Raw genomic sequence first — 17,686 nt, 5'->3', positions numbered from 1 at the left:
ATATATATATCTACATATGTTGAGCACTTAATAGATATTAACTAATTTTCTGGTTGACGTTGGTCGTTTTTGTGTTTACAGGGTTAATGCCACTTTCAACACATTAAGAGTGCTCTGTTCTCTTGTGGCATACTTGAAATGTAACAAGAAATCATTGTTTCTCAAATAAAGGCCTTTAACATCACAAAATCAATAAAATATTTATTGATTAAAATAGGTTTTGTGCCATTCTTTCACCAAAAGATTAGAAAGAACATTTGTAAATATATATATAGTAGCAAAAATTATGCTTTGAGAATATGAAAAAATTAAATGTTGTGTCATGTCTAAGGAAGTGTGACATACTGATGATTTGTTCTGTTTAAGATAAATGTAAAACCATTTTAGTCTACGTGACCCAATAAAGCATAATATTAATTATAAAATCATTCAAATCACCCTATAATCCTTTTCGGGACAAACCTAGCATTTCCTCTTTGTGTTATTATTAATAATAATAATAATAACAACCATAATAATAACAACAATAATACCACATTTCTTATACATGTCCCCAATGAAATCGTAAAATATCAAGCAAAATTGTGCAACGTTTATCGTGACGTCTGCAGGACCGAGTGACGCAGGCCGCAGCCGCCATACAAATTGCTGCTCCTGGTGACGTAGTAGATCAGTGAACGTCTGTCTTCACCAGCACCGGCTTATTGACACATCAAAGTCGACGGATTTCTGTCGTTAAAGACAATACTTGAAAGATTATATTTATACCGTCCTAGTTGACGATTGTCTTATTTTTATTTTTCCTCAAGGTTGACCAAACGAACTGTAAAGCTGACGTTCCTTTTGTAAGAGGTAAGATGATGTACTGTTTCTCGTAAGCTAACCGGTAGCTTCATTAGTGACTTTCCTTTTAACTGTTACTTAAGCAACGTATACGGTTGATTCTTAAGGATAATAAGTGTAAACATCTTTATCGTGTATAGTGGACGATTCAAGTTTAAAGTCCTTTTTGTTAGACAGATTTCTAACAGTCGGTTAGCTGTTAGCTCACCGGTAGCAGTGGCCTACTAAACCCCCCTCTCCAGACAACTTCCGGTGTCTGAACAAAGAACTCATCAAATCAGCTGTTTTTCCTTAGATGATTTAAACTGTTTCATGTTCTTAAGAGGTGAATTATCAGGTTAGTAATTTTTTTCGAAATCTCTATAGGTTTCATGGTTGTTCTGGTTTTTTTTATTTGAGAGTTAAATGAATATAACGTGTGTTTTTCAAACTGACATCGGTATAAATTATAAACGGTAATATAACCAAACGACCTCAACATGTATTTAATTTTGATTGCGTTGCTTTTGTTCCGGTAAAGGCACACGTTTCGCGAGCCATGTTTCGAAATCGCTCCCTTCGCTGTTATTTCCTGTTAGGCTGTTTTTCTCAGAAGTTACGTTGTATTTAGGTCAGGTTATCTAAGTTGATCACCAGTGTTGGCTTCAGGTAAGAAAGACGAATTGGCATATTTGTCGTCGACACGTTGGAAATGTTAAAGTGGGCAATAGACAGGCCGCAGATTTGCGAGTTTAACCGTGGTGTGCTAAGCCAACATGCCGGTTCAAACAGACTTGTACGGACACGTGCTGGCGCTCATGTGCTTCTTGGCCTGGCTAAAAAATGATTCGATGAGTAATTAACTAGAATCTCTAGTAATTCCAATATGGCAACTAAACTACAGCAGTGTTCTTGATCACAGCTTAGCCATTGTGTCCCGAGACTTCACCTATCTTTTAACCAGTTTCTTTATTTGTTTTTGTGTCTCCCGCAACTTCCAGGTCTTTCTCTCCAGCCCCTTTTCTAGGAATTCATTCTTTTCAGGTATTATTTGCCAAGCCGCCAAAGTGGAGAGTGTAGTTGCAACAGGGGGTCCTTCTCGTTTCAGGTATTGCGCACTGTTATTCTGGGTGTATACACTAGAGTTCACATTTAGACCAAGGGTCACAGTTTTATTACACGTAGAGTTAAAAGTTTTTCTTTTGTCCTTTTGTTGGCATCACAGTGTAGGGGGAGGAGGTGGGGGTGCACCTCAGCACTATCCCAAGACTGTCGGCAACAGGTGATTTATTTTATTAATTTTCGCCATTTAGTCATGCTTGGGAAGGTTGCCCTATAACAATAATTTGGCAGGCATTTTATTGGCCTTATTTGTTTTCTTGCTTGCATGGTTATGCTAGCACACACTGAGAAAATGGGTGCATCTTGGGTTTCTTTTGTTTTGGGGCTTAGAATGTTAGTCACTCAATCAAAAGAATAGGCTGTCACAATGTTCACCTTATGTGATGGTGATTTGGATTTTTTTCTTAGATTCTGTAGGTCAGATACTGATACATTTTGTTTGGATCTTTGTACACGTGCAATTCTGACCTTGGATATTTTATGTTAATGTCAGCGAGTTCCTGGGGAAAACTCCAGGTACTGGCGTTCAGAGATGGATACCTTCTCGATGCACTAGACGAGATGCAAACTCCTCCAAAGACAACGGGCAAAATGATGCAACTTTCAGGAAAGTGAGGGGGTGAGTCCAATATTAAATCACGGTATTGTCAAGCATTAGCAGAACAACTCGTGGAACAGGTTAATGTACATTATTTTGTAATGGCTAAAATGTTGCTATCATGTTTGGCCGCAGTATCCTTAACAAACTCACTCCTGAGAAGTTTGACAAATTATGTCTGGAGCTCCTCAATGTTGGTGTGGAGTCGAAGCTTGTCTTGAAAGGAACCATCTTATTGGTGAGCATTACTATGAAATGTGCATGATCTCTCTCCGGTCTTTTTCAGGGAAACTATAATCTGTCACTGTTTCTGTCTGTAGATTGTTGACAAAGCCCTCGAAGAGCCCAAGTACAGCCAGTTATATGCTCAGTTGTGTCTTCGCTTGGCTGAAGAAGCACCAAACTTTGAAGAACCATCTACAGAAAGTCCAGCAATACAAAAGCAAAATACTGTATGTTTGTTTTATAGAGGAAAGTTTATTGTTGTTATTAGTCTTATCTTATAATAATAAACATATTGTGCTTATAGACATTCAGACGGCTTTTAATTTCCAAGCTTCAAGATGAGTTTGAAAACCGTGCCAAAAATGTTGAAGGTAAGTTGGATACATTTAAAATTTATAGCTGCTCCAGATGTACTTGGTCATGTACTTTCAATTAATTCTGTTTTTCAACATAGTCTTTGACAAACAAGATGGCCCTCTCACCCCTGAAGAGGAGGAGCAGCGAGCTATTGCAAAGATCAAAATGCTGGGCAACATCAAATTCATTGGTGAACTTGGCAAACTCAACCTTATTCATGAGTCAATTCTTCACAAGTGCATCAAAACAGTAAGTGTTGTTGAAGGTTATGACTGACCATGACTCTGTCAACAGTGTTGGGTTGTATTAAAAGTATTGTACTACTCAGCTTTTGGAGAAAAAGAAGAGAGTCCAAATCAAGGATATGGGTGACGATCTGGAATGCCTCTGTCAGATAATGAGAACTGTAGGACCTAAACTTGATCATGATAAAGCTAAGGTAAGTCAAAGAACAAAAGCATAAGAATGATCTTTTATTTCTTGAATCTGTCTAATAAGGGAAATCCTCCTTTCAGTCTCTAATGGATCAATATTTCAGCCGAATGAGGTCCTTGATGAACAACAAAGACCTTCCTGCGAGGATCCGTTTCCTGTTGCAGAACACAGTGGAGCTCCGAGCCAACACCTGGGTAGCCCGCAAAGCGTACGTTGATAATGGACCAAAGACGATTAATCAAGTTCGGCAGGATGCAGTAAAGGTTCGTCCCATTTGGAAATACTTTTCTGCACGTATTTATTTACTGCTCAATCACTCAATGGTCTTAATTAAAATTTACTGCTCAATCACTCAATGGTCTTGTTAATTAAAGTAAGCTTCTTTTCTTTTTTTTTTTTCCTTTTTTTATCTTGGCAGGATTTAGGTGTTTTTATTCCACCACAACATGATGCAATGAGGAATGACTACTTCATGGACAACCCTTCATTCCTGCCAACCAGGATCAAGTTTGACAGAGAGATGCTTGGCGGGCTGGCTGATATGTTTGGACAAATGCCTGGTAAGTCATCCATTTGAAAATAAAAAGAGGAGTTGCACTATTTTCCTGATGCATTACATCCAGTCTGTTAATTTCCTTAAATTGCTTTCTTTTTGCAGGAAGTGGTATTGGTACAGGTCCAGGGGTCATTCAGGACCACTATTCACCAACCATGGGGCGTCACCGAACAAACCCACTCTTCAATGGTCATATTAGTAATGGCAATGGTTCGATCCAGCCTCAGTTTGAAGCAGGCAGCAAACCTTTTGTAAAACAAAGTCAGGTACATGTTCTTTATGTTTTTTGAGTGTACAGAGTCCACATTGGTTTTAAAAATGAGATTCTCTGCTGTTTTTGAAAGCAAATTTGTTATGCTCATTATTCATTGGAAATCGGGAGATGAAATATGTAAATTCTACATGGCATAATGGAAGACTTGACTCTTAGTCTTGACTTAGTTGCACACAAATGGGATAAAAATGTGTACTTTTGTTTTTTTGTAAATGGTTTAAGAAGTAACGTGAGACCAATATACAAGACTGCAGCTCTTTGTCAAATATAGTGTACAGTAAAATGGCTACATCCATTATCATTTACCTCTCAATGGTATTGTTGGTGATATTTGTTACATTTGACCACTGAAGTTGTTGATCTAAGATGTTTAATATGAAATTTCAGGGCTCACCAGTTTTCAACCACAAACAGAATCACTCAGGGCAAACACAGTCCAAGGATATGGCTTCACGATTTTCCAAGAAAGGAAAATTAAATGCTGATGAGGTAGGACTCTTTCCGTATATGCAAGTGTTTTGAATGCCAGGGAAAGTACAAGCATTTGATATACGTATTCTGTCTTTTAGATCAGTCTGAGGCCAGCACAATCCTTCATACTAAACAAAAAGCAGGTTCCAAAGCTCCAGCCACAAATGACTATGATGCCACCAAGTGCCCAAGGTTCAACCCTAGGACAGGTAATGTTTGAATACAATTTTGCTAACAAGAGATGGGCAATAACAGTTCCAGAAAACAGTCTCCTAATTTGTTTTTTCTGTGTAGGCTCCACAGCTGGGCTTAAAAACCAATCCTCTACCTATTCAGGAAAAACCATTGAAGTCTGTTAAAAAAGCTCCACCCACAAAGGAAGAGTTGCACAAGATGACAGTAAGTTTCCCACTATGTAGATGAATAAGAAAAGAGATTTTTGTTTTGTTTTTTGTAATTGGTCAGCACAGATATCTGACATACTTTATTTTTAGGAGACGTTGATAACAGACTATCAAAGCAACAAGGACATGGAAGAGGCAGTGAATGCTGTCAAGGACATGAAGCCTCCACAGTACTTTTTGACTGAGATGCTGAACAAGATCGTATCACACTCCCTTCGCCGTTCAGATGAAAACAGGGAACAAGCAAGCATTCTGATCCATGCATTTTGTACCGAGGGTCTCGTCACTGGTGAAAACATAATGCAGGTCAGTATTGTAAGAGTGTCTATGCAGATGGTTGCATTGTTTTTAGTATTATTTCTGAATTATATTTTGGTCTTCAACAGTCCTTTTTAGGTGTCCTAGAACAGTCTCCTGACATTGAGGAGGAAGTCCCCCTTGTCAAGTCTTACCTGGCACAGTTTGCAGCACGTGCCATAATTGCTGATTTAAGCAGCATTGCAGATCTGGCCCATCAGCTGGAGAATGGTATGCATTTCCCTCTTTTCCTGCTGTGCCTGCAGCAGATGGTCAAACTGAAGGACCGTGAATGGCTCACCGAACAGTTCCAGCAGAGCAAAGTCAACATGCAAAAGATGCTGCCTGGTATGTCCAACACACCAAATTGATATTCTGTGCATTTCCTGTGTTGTGTGCCTAACCAGAATCAATGTGAATACTGAGATTTTTTTTTGTACTTTAGAAATTGACCAGAACAAAGATAGGATGCTGGAAATTCTTGAGGGCAAGGGTCTCAGCTTTTTGTTTCCACTGATGAAACTGGAGAAAGAGTTGCTGAAAGAGATCAAAGTGGATCCATCTCCACAGTCCATCTACAAGTGGATCAAAGACAACATATCTGCTAAGCTCCACACTGACAAAGGCTTTGTCAACAGTCTGATCACCAGGTACAGCAGGGCACTTACTGAAGCTAAATGGTCCTACACTCTGCCTTACCCTCTTTTTATTAGTTGTTTCAACATGTCCATAGCTACTGTCTCATTTAGTCCTAGATGCAAGGTTTTCAACCATCTGTATTTTGTTTTTGTTTTTTTAGTTTCTTGCAGTATATTTCTTACAAGATCAACCCAGATGATGACGAGGAGCAGTTTTCAGCACCCAGCAAGGAACAGTTGGATGAGGAGAAGCAGCTGCTGCTGTCCTTCAAGCCTGTGATGCAGAAATTCCTTCACGATTACATGAAACTTCAGGTGGCTGCACTCTATGCCCTGCAGGTTCACTGCAACACTAAAGGGTTTCCCAAAGGTATGTTCAATGGTAGAAGACTGGAGCACCGTTGTACTAGGACAGGGAGCTGTCATTGGTATGTGGATGTTAAAGATTCTAATGCTTACTGTCTTGTTTTAGGCATGTTACTGCGCTACTTTGTTAACCTTTATGACATGGAAATAATTGAAGAAGAGGCCTTCTTGTCATGGAAAGAAGATGTCACACAAGAATATCCAGGAAAGGGGAAAGCACTATTTCAGGTACACAAGTGATACTTGCAAGAAGTACACGTGCTGCTGTTCCTTTAGCTCTGGCCTGATAGATTTTATTACTATAACAGGTGAACCAATGGCTGACTTGGCTGGAAACTGCAGAAGAAGAGGAATCGGAGGATGATGAGTACTGAAGAACAAACAGCAGCCATGTATTTTAAGAATGCAGTTTTTTTTACTGTTTTGTATTTGTGGTCTTTATCTTCCTTACTTACCTCCTTTCCTTTTTGTATTGTTTCCCCCCAACCACTGTTACAACTCAATCTCTATGGAATACTGTGCCAGATCAAACCAGCATCATGACATTTTAGTTCATTTTGGGGGAGGGGGTCCTTTCTTTATTAGTTTCCTCACGAAGACATTTTAATACATTTCAATCAGTAGTTTTTTTTTTTTGTTTGTTTTGTTTTAAGTTTGGCAGTGTTTTGCAAGAAATGTGCCAGAGTCAAAACCTGTTTTTATCAAGTCACCAAGTGCTGCTAAAACTGTTTACAAAGAGAAAAGGCTCTAATGTAACAAAAGGGCTCTTTCTTCAGTGTTTTATCAGCATTTGCTGATCAGTTTTTAGATGCACTTTGCTCAACACCTTGTTGCAATAGTTTAAAAAAACACTTTTCATGGTTTATTGTATTTATCATGATTTTTTTTCCATAATGGCTTTCCTGTGCAGAATAACTAGACCATTTTGTCTAATATCTAAACTTGGTTATGACTATGAAATGGCCTCTTTTATTTGCACAGTGTGATATCACTTCCCCACAATAAGTGTAATTATCAGTTATGTTTTTTTTTCTCTTCTTTTTACTGTCTGAAGGTTTAGTGCTGTTAGGAATAAATCGGTGTGGCCTTGGCATTTTTTAATTTATCAGTTAAAATTGACATACCTCTGATGCATTTCAGACTATACTTGAATGGCTCAGTTTCTATACTAAGGCAGCCAAAGCTTAGTTTTCTGCGCTAGCTGTTCACACCACCATTTGTGGAACTTATAAGTCTGTTTGCTCTATTTGTCAAGTTTTTAAGTGTCTTTTTATCTTCATGGAATTGAGATTGTACTCTACCTGTACACATTAATCCCTTTGGAGTGAAAATGAAAATTTTAAGTGACTGTAACTACAGATCAGACTTGAATAAAGTTTAACAACAAACTCCTTGCTCTGGATTGTTCTATATATCCTGTTTAACAGAGCCTGTAACACTTGAACCGCCTTGAAATAACTCACAGTTATTTAACACTTGAACCGCCTTGAAATAACTCGGGACATTCACAGTTCTACAGGTTAAGTGTAACTTTACAAGATTCTCCACACTTCCCACTGTGATAAACTGGCTGCTTTTCTCTTGCCTCCCCAAAAACTCAGCATATTTTGTTCTGTTGAATTTAGGCCCAATAATCTGTCATAGGTACAAGTATTGACTGCTGAAATGTTTTACATTTTCTTTTGGTCATAAACAAGGCTCTATCGATCTAACATCCCAGAATCCTGATGGTTGGTAATGTAGTTCTTTTAGTGCGCAGGCCCCGCCTCCTGAATTCTATCACACCTGTGTTAATTAGCGGCTACACTGTGAAGCACTCAGTAGCACGCTGACCCGCAGAGCAGGGAATTCAGTCTCTGATAAAATGGCACAAATTCAACTTAGTTTTGCAGTTCTAAAACAGTCAACTAGAGGAAGAAAATAGAAGAAAGCCTCCCGGAAAACAAAAAGGCGTTTTGGATAAAACAAATGCCTCAACGAAATCGATGCCACTTTCGAGTGGTGGAATTGTGGAAAAAACTACAGCAGGTGACACGTTACAGATGTTACACCCAGTTTCTCCTTAACAGGTAACTTTAACACAAACATTTATAAGGTTGATGATGGACGGGATTCTGTTTGTTACGGCGCACCTAGCTAGTTTGGACTCAGGGCCAAATACCTCCCCCGCTAGTAAGAGAGAGCAACACTTTTACCCCAGTTCGCTTACCTATATTTTAAACTCTAGCATACAGAGTAGTTGAGAAAATGTTTACACTCAAATTGATAGGTTAAAAAAAAAGTAGAAAATAAAAAATATAGGACTACATAAATATAATGAAGCCCATAGAAGTAAAGAATAAATAATTGCCTTTATTGTCATTGTACACATACAGACACTGACATTTGCTGCAAGCCATAGTAACACTGTTTAGATTTCGTAACTATTGAGGCATTCAAAGTTGATTATTGTCAGGTTTGAAAAGTTAGCTTAGCTCAATATGACATACAGTATTTCTACGTACTGCCAGTGGCAAAATATAACTGACTAACTACAGTCAGTAATATTGTCATGTTTTCTTGTCCAGCTGCAGGATTTCATCTGTTTTTGAAGTTTGGTATGTTTGTGGGATATGTTCATATATTTCTTGGATGATTTGAGTCTTACTTTTTACATGCTTTTCCTGTATTTGGTCAAACAGACACTATTTGTATTGTAAAAGTAAAAAGTAGTAAGTGTAAAGTCCCATTAAATCAGTGTTTTATTAATTTCATGCCACTTAAAATGACACCTAAATCTTTTTTGTCCACTCTGCCACCTACTGAAGTTTGGTCTTAACCAAGTTATCTGCTTAACTAAAACCCTACTGCTGTTATTTAGATATTTGCATTAATGTACGTTTGACCCTGCATTACAAATAAAGTATCTATGAGATTAGTAATTTCTTTAATGTGTCAATACTGTATAAAACTGAGAAGAACAATGAAAAAGAATACTATTGCTAAATATAAAAACTAGTGAGTTTTATGTACATACATTCAAGTAAATTAGAGAAAAAGATTGAAGAAAAATTAAGTCCTTTATTTTATTCAGAAGTTCAAAGACACCCATAATATTGTCTGCCTTATAGGCCTAAGACAATAAAAAAAAAATTGTACACTTTTTCATAGTAAACCACACAAATCATCTTGTAAAAATCATTTTCAAACAAGACAATATTTGTGCTTGGACATTATTTTGTACTAAGATGTGAGAAACAAAAGAGCTGTAACAAAATGACTTCTCTAGGTTTATTCATGATATAGTGACAGTATGTAGTATGTTTTATATATAGAAAGTAAAGTCCACATGTGACCAGTCTGTAAGGGGGGAGTCTGGAGATTTTAATCACTGTCTGACACCTCATTATTGGAGGCCTCAGGTTCGGAGCCACGTGCAGAAACCTCATTGTCTGATCCTGGCTCAGATCCTCTGTCTGAAGCCACAACAGGCGAACCGGGCTGTGATTCCTCTGATCCAGACCGACTTCTCTTGCTTTCATTGTCGGACTGCTCGGAGTCAGATTGCTGCCTCTGTACCCTCCTCTTCTTCACTGGTCGCTCACTGCCGGATTCGTCATCGTCGGAGCCTGCGGAGCGCTGAGGGCTGCCTGCCTCACTGCCAGAGGGGTTTCTCCCTCTGTCTGAGTCACTGTCAGAAGCAATGCGCTTTCTGTTGCCTTCCTCATCATCAGACCCTGAATCGCTTTCTTTTTGATGTCTGTGTGGAAAATGGCAAATATCATAGGTTGTTGGTTGTTTTTTTTTAATCACTCAGATGTAAAATCATAGATCTGAAATCAATGTACCTGTCTTCAGCTATTTTTAGTCCATCCTCATCTGAAGATGATTCAGAAGAAGAGATGATGGCCTTTGACTTGATCTTGCCTTTGAGAGATGGTGGCAGACGCTCTGGTTTGGGCTAAACATAAGAGCAAAAAGAAAAAAGTCAGATCGGATAACTTCTTTGTCAATTAAGACTAAAAATGAACAGAATATCATCATCACCTTTTCAATCCTTTTGCGCTCTTTGAATTTGCGCTGCTTCTTCGGTCTGGATGCACCATCTTCGTCATCACTGTCATCACCTCCAGCTTTGGCTGGTCTGTGAGACACAGGAAACATTTCATTAGGGGTCAATGTTCAGTGTTCATTCTTAATGTTAACAGAAGCATATTCATTACCTCTTTTTCCTCTTCTTCTTTTTCTCTCCTTCTTCACCTTCTTCCTGTTCACTTCCACTTCCACTCCTTTTCTTCTTCTTTTTCACTGGCAGATCCTCATCAGAGTCATCATTGACAAACTCATCCATGTCTCCTCCTTTCTTACGCTTGAGACAAAAAACAACCAAGAAGATCTCATCTACTATCAACCAAGCAAGGTACTTCTGAATTCTGGAAATGAGTCGTATAACTTACACGACTTCCCCCACTTCCCTTCTTCTTTTCTTTGGCCATTTCCTTTGGCCCATCTACGAATGTGAGCAGGTTCTTGGTTTTCTCCACGTACAAAGCTCTCTGCTCCAGAAGCTTCTTCTGCTCCTCAACCTCTCTGGTTCGTTTTTCCTCCTAATAATATTTGCAATTAACACATCGGGATGAAAAGACTGATTAGGAAGCTCTTAGAGTAAACCAAAAACAAAATTCTAAACGACATGGGTGTAATTACCTGCTCCTTCATCAGCTGTTGACGCAGCAAGTCCCTCTCTTGCTCCTGTTTTGCTCGAAGTTCTTTCTCCTCCTCATCCTGTTTTCTGGCTCTAGCTACATGGTACTGAGCCTGACTCAGCAAGTCCGAACACTGCCTGCAATCACATAACAAAACCCATTCGTAACACCCATTTGTAACTGACATTAAATAACATTGGTATCATTTTTATATCTGACAATAAGTTGATTTGCAGATATGATCACATAGGGTATGAAGTAAAATTGCAACACTTTTAAGATGCAGTAACTTCTCTAAAACAGAGACATTTTTCAGACTGACCTTGCTTCTGATGCAGCTAAGGCAAGATCAAATCTCATCTTGTCACCAGCCTTGCTTAGGTAGCTGAAGTACCTGTTGAAGAGGACAAAGAAAATGACACCAAGAAGTAAAAAGAAATAAATGTTTATCCCATAAGAGACTAAATTAAATTTAGTTTCTCTACCTGTGAGCCAGTTCCAGCTCTTTAACAGCACTGAGCACAGCCTTCAAGTTGCTCTTCTCGTCTTTCAGGACTAGAGTGGCCAATCTTTGAAGCACCAGGGCCACGTTAAACATCAGCACTGTGTCATTAGGGGCCACATGACGAGCCTTTTTGGGAAACAGCAGAAATACAGAGTTTTCTGTGCCACTTGTAAAGTAATAAAAACATGTTATTTGAATGCTTCTCCTCATTTTACCTTCAGTAGCATCTGCTTGCATTCTTGTAGTTTACCACATTTAAAAAGCGCCCTTGCGAGGTACAATAGCACCTCAGTGTTTTGATATTTGTAGAATTTCTTCAAGCAGTTTTCATACTGCAGAGAAATAATGAGTAGTTATAAAACAAAATAAACAATTACTAAAACAATATTACATTTAATGTCCTTACCATTTGGACGGCACTGATGTACTGTTTCTGTTCAACGTAGATGTGAGCCAGATTAAGCCACACATCACTGATGTCCGCCGTGGCCTCCCTCACCTGTGCAAAAACATCACGGGCCTCTCTGTAGTAGCCTTTGTGGGCCAGGACCGCACCTGGACATAATAATATATGCACAGTGAGATCATACACAAGTAACGGAATGGATAAAATTTGTCTTTAACAAGGATTTTAGGGTTGATGCAGACCGATGCCGTTGGCAGCGTAGAGATTCTTAGCATCATTTCGCAGGACTTGTTTATAAATTGCCAATGCTCGATCCTGGTGTCTTTTTTCCTGTCCAAGCAAAAAGTTTTTTGTTTTTTTTTACTTTCCCATTACATATGAGGATTTATTACAGAGCAGCACTTGTTAATCTCAAATCCATGACATATCAGATACAGCAATTTCATCATAAATAACCCACCTTTTCTCTGTCTCTTGTTGGCTGGTGCAATGTTTGAAGCCAGACATTACCCAGAGCCAGCATGGAGTAGGTGTCATTCTGTGTGGATGGCTGCTTCAGGATACGCTCAAACTTCTTTTGGCCTGGACCCCACTCCTGTTTGGCCAAATGGAGGTTTCCTATCAGGGACCAGGCATCAGGATGATCCTGCACCACGTATACAGAACCAATATCACAAGAGGTGAGCATTGCATCAGACAATGTCAATGTTGTATTATTTACCACAGAGACAGACCAATGTACCTGATTAATCTGCAGAGCTTCTTTGAACCAATCTGAAGCTTCGTAAAAGTTCCCTTTATCACGAGCCATTGCCCCAAGACGCAAATAACCTGCAAACCAAATGTTTTAGTGATAATGCAGTACAAATGAAAGGTTTTTATGCTCTCATATTTTGTTTTTTCCCTTTTGCTTACAATCCACATAGTTGGGATGCTCCCTGAGAATGTTTTTGTAGAGTTTTTCAGCTTCGTGGAATTCACACATGGCCTCATACAGACGAGCTAAATTGTAGGAGGTGGTGACAGAAATTGCATTGTAGTAATGTTCATCGTGCTCTCCTTCAGCCTTGGCCCGGTCCAGAGATGCCAGGAAATATTTCTATGGGAGAAAAAACATGACCTCAGCTTTGAAATAGCACCATTGTTCCTGCTAAATATAGCTTCTTGCATAGATTGTTGTCATTAAATGCAAATGTGGCCCTGTTGAATATCATGCTGTCTCATAATTTAGTTACCTTGGCTTCTCCCAGGTTGCCCAGTCTAAAATGTAGCGCTCCTAGATTGTTGAGTATCTCAGGAGGAACGTCAGCCTGGACCTTCTCCTGCAGGATGCGAGTAGCTGTGCCATAAGCAGACAGTGCTCCCTGGATGTCAGTCTGCTCCAAAATCTGAGCTAGCTCTATCCATGCCTCCACATCATCTGGATACTGCTCCGTTACCTTCTTTAGGTGACCCTTGAAATGAAAAAAAGGTAACATAAATCCAGATTATCTCTGCAGAGATTATTTTAACCTGATGTGCTAAGAGGCAACGTACTTTCGCAATATCTCTCTTCTCCTGATCATCAGATGTTGCATAGAGAGACCCAAGGATTTTCATAGTTTCATAGTTGTTTGGGTAGGCCTTTAAAACCTTCTCGAAACACTGTGCTGCATTTTCCTTATCTCTTCTGTACACGTACATTTGTCCTAACCCAAAGAAGGGCAACACAAAGGTGGCTGAGGCAAACTGAGTGGCCTGGTAGTAATACTGAAAGGCTTGATCGTAATCGCACTGTAGAGAAAATAACACAATTAAACAGTTGCAATTGGTTCATAGAAGAAGAAAAAAGAACTTTTACATATCGTCAGGCTTGACCTCACCTGAACGTGGAACGAGCGTGCTAACTGGTAGCAGCTCTCAGCTTGCATGGCTTCAACTTCAGTGTTGTGAAAAGCATGAAGGGCCAGATGCTGCACTTTACTGTAATCCTGATAGCAAACACAAATCCCACAGGCATTTTGACAGCTAAGTAAGTGGTTGGTGTAAAAATTAAGATATGAAATATCACACAAATCCTAATGATTACCTTTTTGAAGAAGAAATGGTTAGCCAGGTGATTCAGCACCATGGGGTTGCTTGGGTCGATTGTGTAAGCTCTTGACAGGAGCTGCACACCATTCTTGATGGAATCAGCTTCCTTGTTGTTGAGCTCCAAAACTGCTAATCCAACAAGTGCTCCCACACATTTGGAATTAAGCTCCAGGGCACGGCCAAAGGCCAGACGAGCTTTTTCCAATTTGTTCAGTTTGACAAAACAATGACCCATCCCCAGTCTTACCTCAGCTGGTAAGAGGAAAAAGAGAGATTTAGCCATACATTCAACCAATAAAAAAAAAAACACTGTTAAAACTGATATATAGGTAGGTCAAAAATATTTGTCTTCTAATTAAATAATAATTTGACCTAACAGATGGTCATTAAATAATTTGTGATTGGATAAAAATATTTTCATGGAGTATAGTAAAGTGCCAAACGCCATATTTCCCCTATAATTTGTTTATATGTTTTGGTAATATAGATATTTTTTTTTGATGTATTAAAATTAGATTCAGATTCAATTCCATTCTAATTTAATATCATGAAACTTGTTTACCTGGGCATCCAGGGTTTGTGCGCAGAGCCTTTTTGTAGTATGCTAGAGCTCCTCTGTAATCCTTTTTATTGAAGGAGATACAGGCTTTACCTGTTGAACAATGATGCTGTGAGTACTTTGGTGAATGAAGTGAAGTCAAGACAAATCATTTTTTATAGTGTGTAACTTGCCTAACAAAGCAGGGATGTTGTTGGTGGACTGATTAAGGACAAAGTGGAACTGAGCATCAGCCTGGTCCATCTTGTCTCCCTCCAGCAAACAGAAACAGGCTCTTCCCAACAAATGGTTCTTAGTGAGGCAATACCATATTGCATTAATTTCAAATAATTAACATGAAAGCCATTGTACTTCTTATGATTATTAATAAATAATAAGGATTTTTTTTCTAACCTGATCATACATGATGATCTTGTCTGCCATAGTGTACAGCAGGGTGGCCTGTGTGATAAGCTCTTTCTTGGCATCTTTGTTTTTCTCTTTACGTGCTTGCTGGACATAGTAAGCAGCCAAGGTGTCCAGACAGGTCATCTGGTCTTTTTCATGGTCCCTGTAATCCAGGTTTCCATCTATGCGAGCTGCTTCTAAGAGCTTGACAAAATCTTCTGTTTTGCCCTGCTTGTAGTACTCCAGCTGCAAACAACAAGGTCAATTTAATGTTTTCTGTATGTTTTACTCTAATCCATTGTGTTGTACTTGTCAACACTGTCAACAAATGAAACAATAGTAACACGAACAACAACAGCCACAACAAACTTACAGCCAAAGCGATCCATATGTGCAGCTGTGTGTGCTCCTGCTTCAGGATACTGATGACTTCATCACCCTCTGGGAGTTGGTCAAAGTCTAGCTCAATGACCTGTAAGATTAAGTTTAAATATTGTAAATCATAATACAACATCTGTCCAAACAATGCATGAGACAATCCAAGGATTGGATAAATAGAGTTTAAGTAAAAAGATCAAACTCGTAGCAACAATAGCACAGTTCTATTAACATTTCAGTTTGCAAATAAATGTTATTACTATTTTTTGCCATTTTGCTTTGTTAACCTGTGACTTTTAAAAGCAAAACTGTTGTGATGTATGGTGTATGCTGTGTATACGTTTGAAATTCGCTTTACTTTGACCATTACTTTTAACCGTCGATATTTTTCGAAGAATAACGTCAGCAAATTAATTATTTCCAGCTCAAATAACAATAGATCATTAACCAACCAACCTCACTACGAGCAGCAGCTACTGTTACCGTAAAAAAATATTTTTGTACACATATGCATTTCTAGGTAAACGAAGTACGTCTATATTAGCATCACAACTGTTCGAACGCCAGCGACATATTGGGATCAAGAACTAACTCAAGCTAATGCTAGCATTAGGATATGTAAGTGTCGGTTCATGCTAAACTAAATGCACGTTTTACCTCATCGGTGTCCCTCAGAGGGATTTCAATGGATCCTCGAGACATCTTTACAGACGACAACACTCTCTCAATCCAGATTTGTTTAAAAAAAACTCAGTTCGATTTTCCGATATCCGTTAGTAGCTACTTCATGCTTCCGATAGGAAACAAATAGACGTTGAGGTGCAACCACATTTGAGTCCGGCTGCAAAACTTAGAAATCTGAGAGCTTGTTCCGGGTGAAAAAAATAAACCAGAAAACTGTGAAAAGGCAGCTTAACATAAAAAAGGAAAAGGTAGCGTTTTGTGGTTGTATTGTGGTCTCTGGAAAAACTAAAAAATTGAATATATTTTTTTGTAAAAAAGCAAACAAAAAACAACAGGCACATTATTACATTTACAGTTAGAATCTGATACAATTGTCTCTAGTTAATTAACTAAATATTTTTAAAAAATGTCTGTTATGCCAAAAATATTGACACATTTGTAAAACTCTCTCTTTGAACTGAATTATCCTGAAATACTTGGTTTTTCACTGTTAGTTTAAATTTATAAAACAACAAATGTTAATCATTACGTGTTTATTCTCATTTTAATAACACCAGGGTAATGTCTGGCATTATAAAATAATGGGATTATGTTTTGGGTTTTTGTGGACATATTCTTATGTGGGGCTCAAACATCTGTGAAAAAATAATTTAAAGAGAAACTACCTCTGCTCACGTGGTGCAGTAACCCATTTTGATACCACAAAAAACCACATTAGTGGTTACTGCATCCACACACTTGCCAAATATGTTAATGTGTGCTTCTGTTTGAATCATTTTCATCAAAAATAGAAAGGTTCATCAAAAGCATTATGTATAAGTGTAAGTATATATATAAGTTTAAGTTCCATGTTATTCTTGTATTATTATTTTTATCTAGTTATTTTCAATATATAAAAATAATTATAGTATAATAAACCAGTGAATTCAAATTCTAAAAGAACTAAGTTCATGATTGCCACAGACGAGGTGGGTAATGATGGGTCGTGGGCGGGGGTGATGGGAGGAGGGCTTCTGGATGTCAGCTGGTTTTGAAGTGAAACAGAAGAGACAAAAACGCATAAGACCATCTTGGAAATTTGTTGTGCTATCGTCAGAGGACATCAGAAGAACACAGACAAACATACATCACAATGTAACCTCTTTTTTTGTATTATATTTTTATTTTTTGTGTTTTATGTTTTAGAAACAGAACAGAAAAAGAACAAAGACAAAAAGTAAGTAACAATTTTGTGACTGATTGAATTCAACTCAATTTGACAATTTTTTAAAAACTTAAATTAAAAACTAAAATTGATTTTGATGCCATTATTCCTTCTAGGTCATGGCCAAAAGAAGAAATGTACAGAACCTGAGTCTGGATTCAGAATTTATTTGAAGATGAATACAAATTGTCCAATGTCCAATAAGTAAGTGCAACATTGATATTGTAAACTAAGCACTAT

At 38.3% G+C, this 17,686-nt stretch overlaps 2 protein-coding genes across 2 annotated transcripts; one reads left to right on the top strand and one right to left on the bottom strand.

Moving 5' to 3' along the window:
• The first annotated feature begins 1,826 nt into the window (after positions 1-1,826).
• On the top strand, positions 1,827-7,953 carry eif4g2a (eukaryotic translation initiation factor 4, gamma 2a). Its single transcript, XM_008337005.1, has 19 exons — positions 1,827-1,930; positions 2,438-2,563; positions 2,678-2,780; positions 2,863-2,994; positions 3,072-3,138; positions 3,222-3,373; positions 3,453-3,563; positions 3,640-3,822; positions 3,978-4,119; positions 4,218-4,381; positions 4,777-4,878; positions 4,959-5,069; positions 5,155-5,259; positions 5,355-5,570; positions 5,651-5,909; positions 6,007-6,211; positions 6,361-6,569; positions 6,672-6,793; positions 6,874-7,953. The coding sequence occupies exons 6-19, from the start codon at positions 3,290-3,292 to the stop codon at positions 6,937-6,939; spliced, it is 2,079 nt and encodes a 692-aa protein (XP_008335227.1). The 5' UTR covers positions 1,827-1,930; positions 2,438-2,563; positions 2,678-2,780; positions 2,863-2,994; positions 3,072-3,138; positions 3,222-3,289; the 3' UTR covers positions 6,940-7,953.
• Positions 7,954-9,605: 1,652 nt separating this feature from the next.
• Positions 9,606-16,375, bottom strand: ctr9 (CTR9 homolog, Paf1/RNA polymerase II complex component). Its single transcript, XM_008337004.3, has 23 exons — positions 16,216-16,375; positions 15,554-15,652; positions 15,187-15,426; positions 14,967-15,084; positions 14,797-14,886; positions 14,230-14,486; positions 14,024-14,131; positions 13,698-13,934; positions 13,397-13,615; positions 13,077-13,260; positions 12,904-12,992; positions 12,622-12,807; positions 12,404-12,491; positions 12,162-12,310; positions 11,971-12,087; positions 11,736-11,881; positions 11,573-11,644; positions 11,252-11,387; positions 11,002-11,151; positions 10,768-10,913; positions 10,592-10,688; positions 10,393-10,505; positions 9,606-10,304 (listed from the first exon to the last, which is right to left on the bottom strand). Exons 1-23 carry the CDS (start codon positions 16,258-16,260, stop codon positions 9,929-9,931), a joined length of 3,462 nt encoding a protein of 1,153 aa, XP_008335226.1. The 5' UTR covers positions 16,261-16,375; the 3' UTR covers positions 9,606-9,928.
• Between the last annotated feature and the right edge of the window lie 1,311 nt (positions 16,376-17,686).

The sequence above is a fragment of the Cynoglossus semilaevis genome, unplaced genomic scaffold, assembly GCF_000523025.1.
Source record: "Cynoglossus semilaevis isolate Cse_v1.0 unplaced genomic scaffold, Cse_v1.0 scaffold1102, whole genome shotgun sequence".
In the NCBI taxonomy this organism is placed as follows: domain Eukaryota; kingdom Metazoa; phylum Chordata; class Actinopteri; order Pleuronectiformes; family Cynoglossidae; genus Cynoglossus; species Cynoglossus semilaevis.
This window is presented reverse-complemented; position numbering and strand designations above follow the sequence as displayed.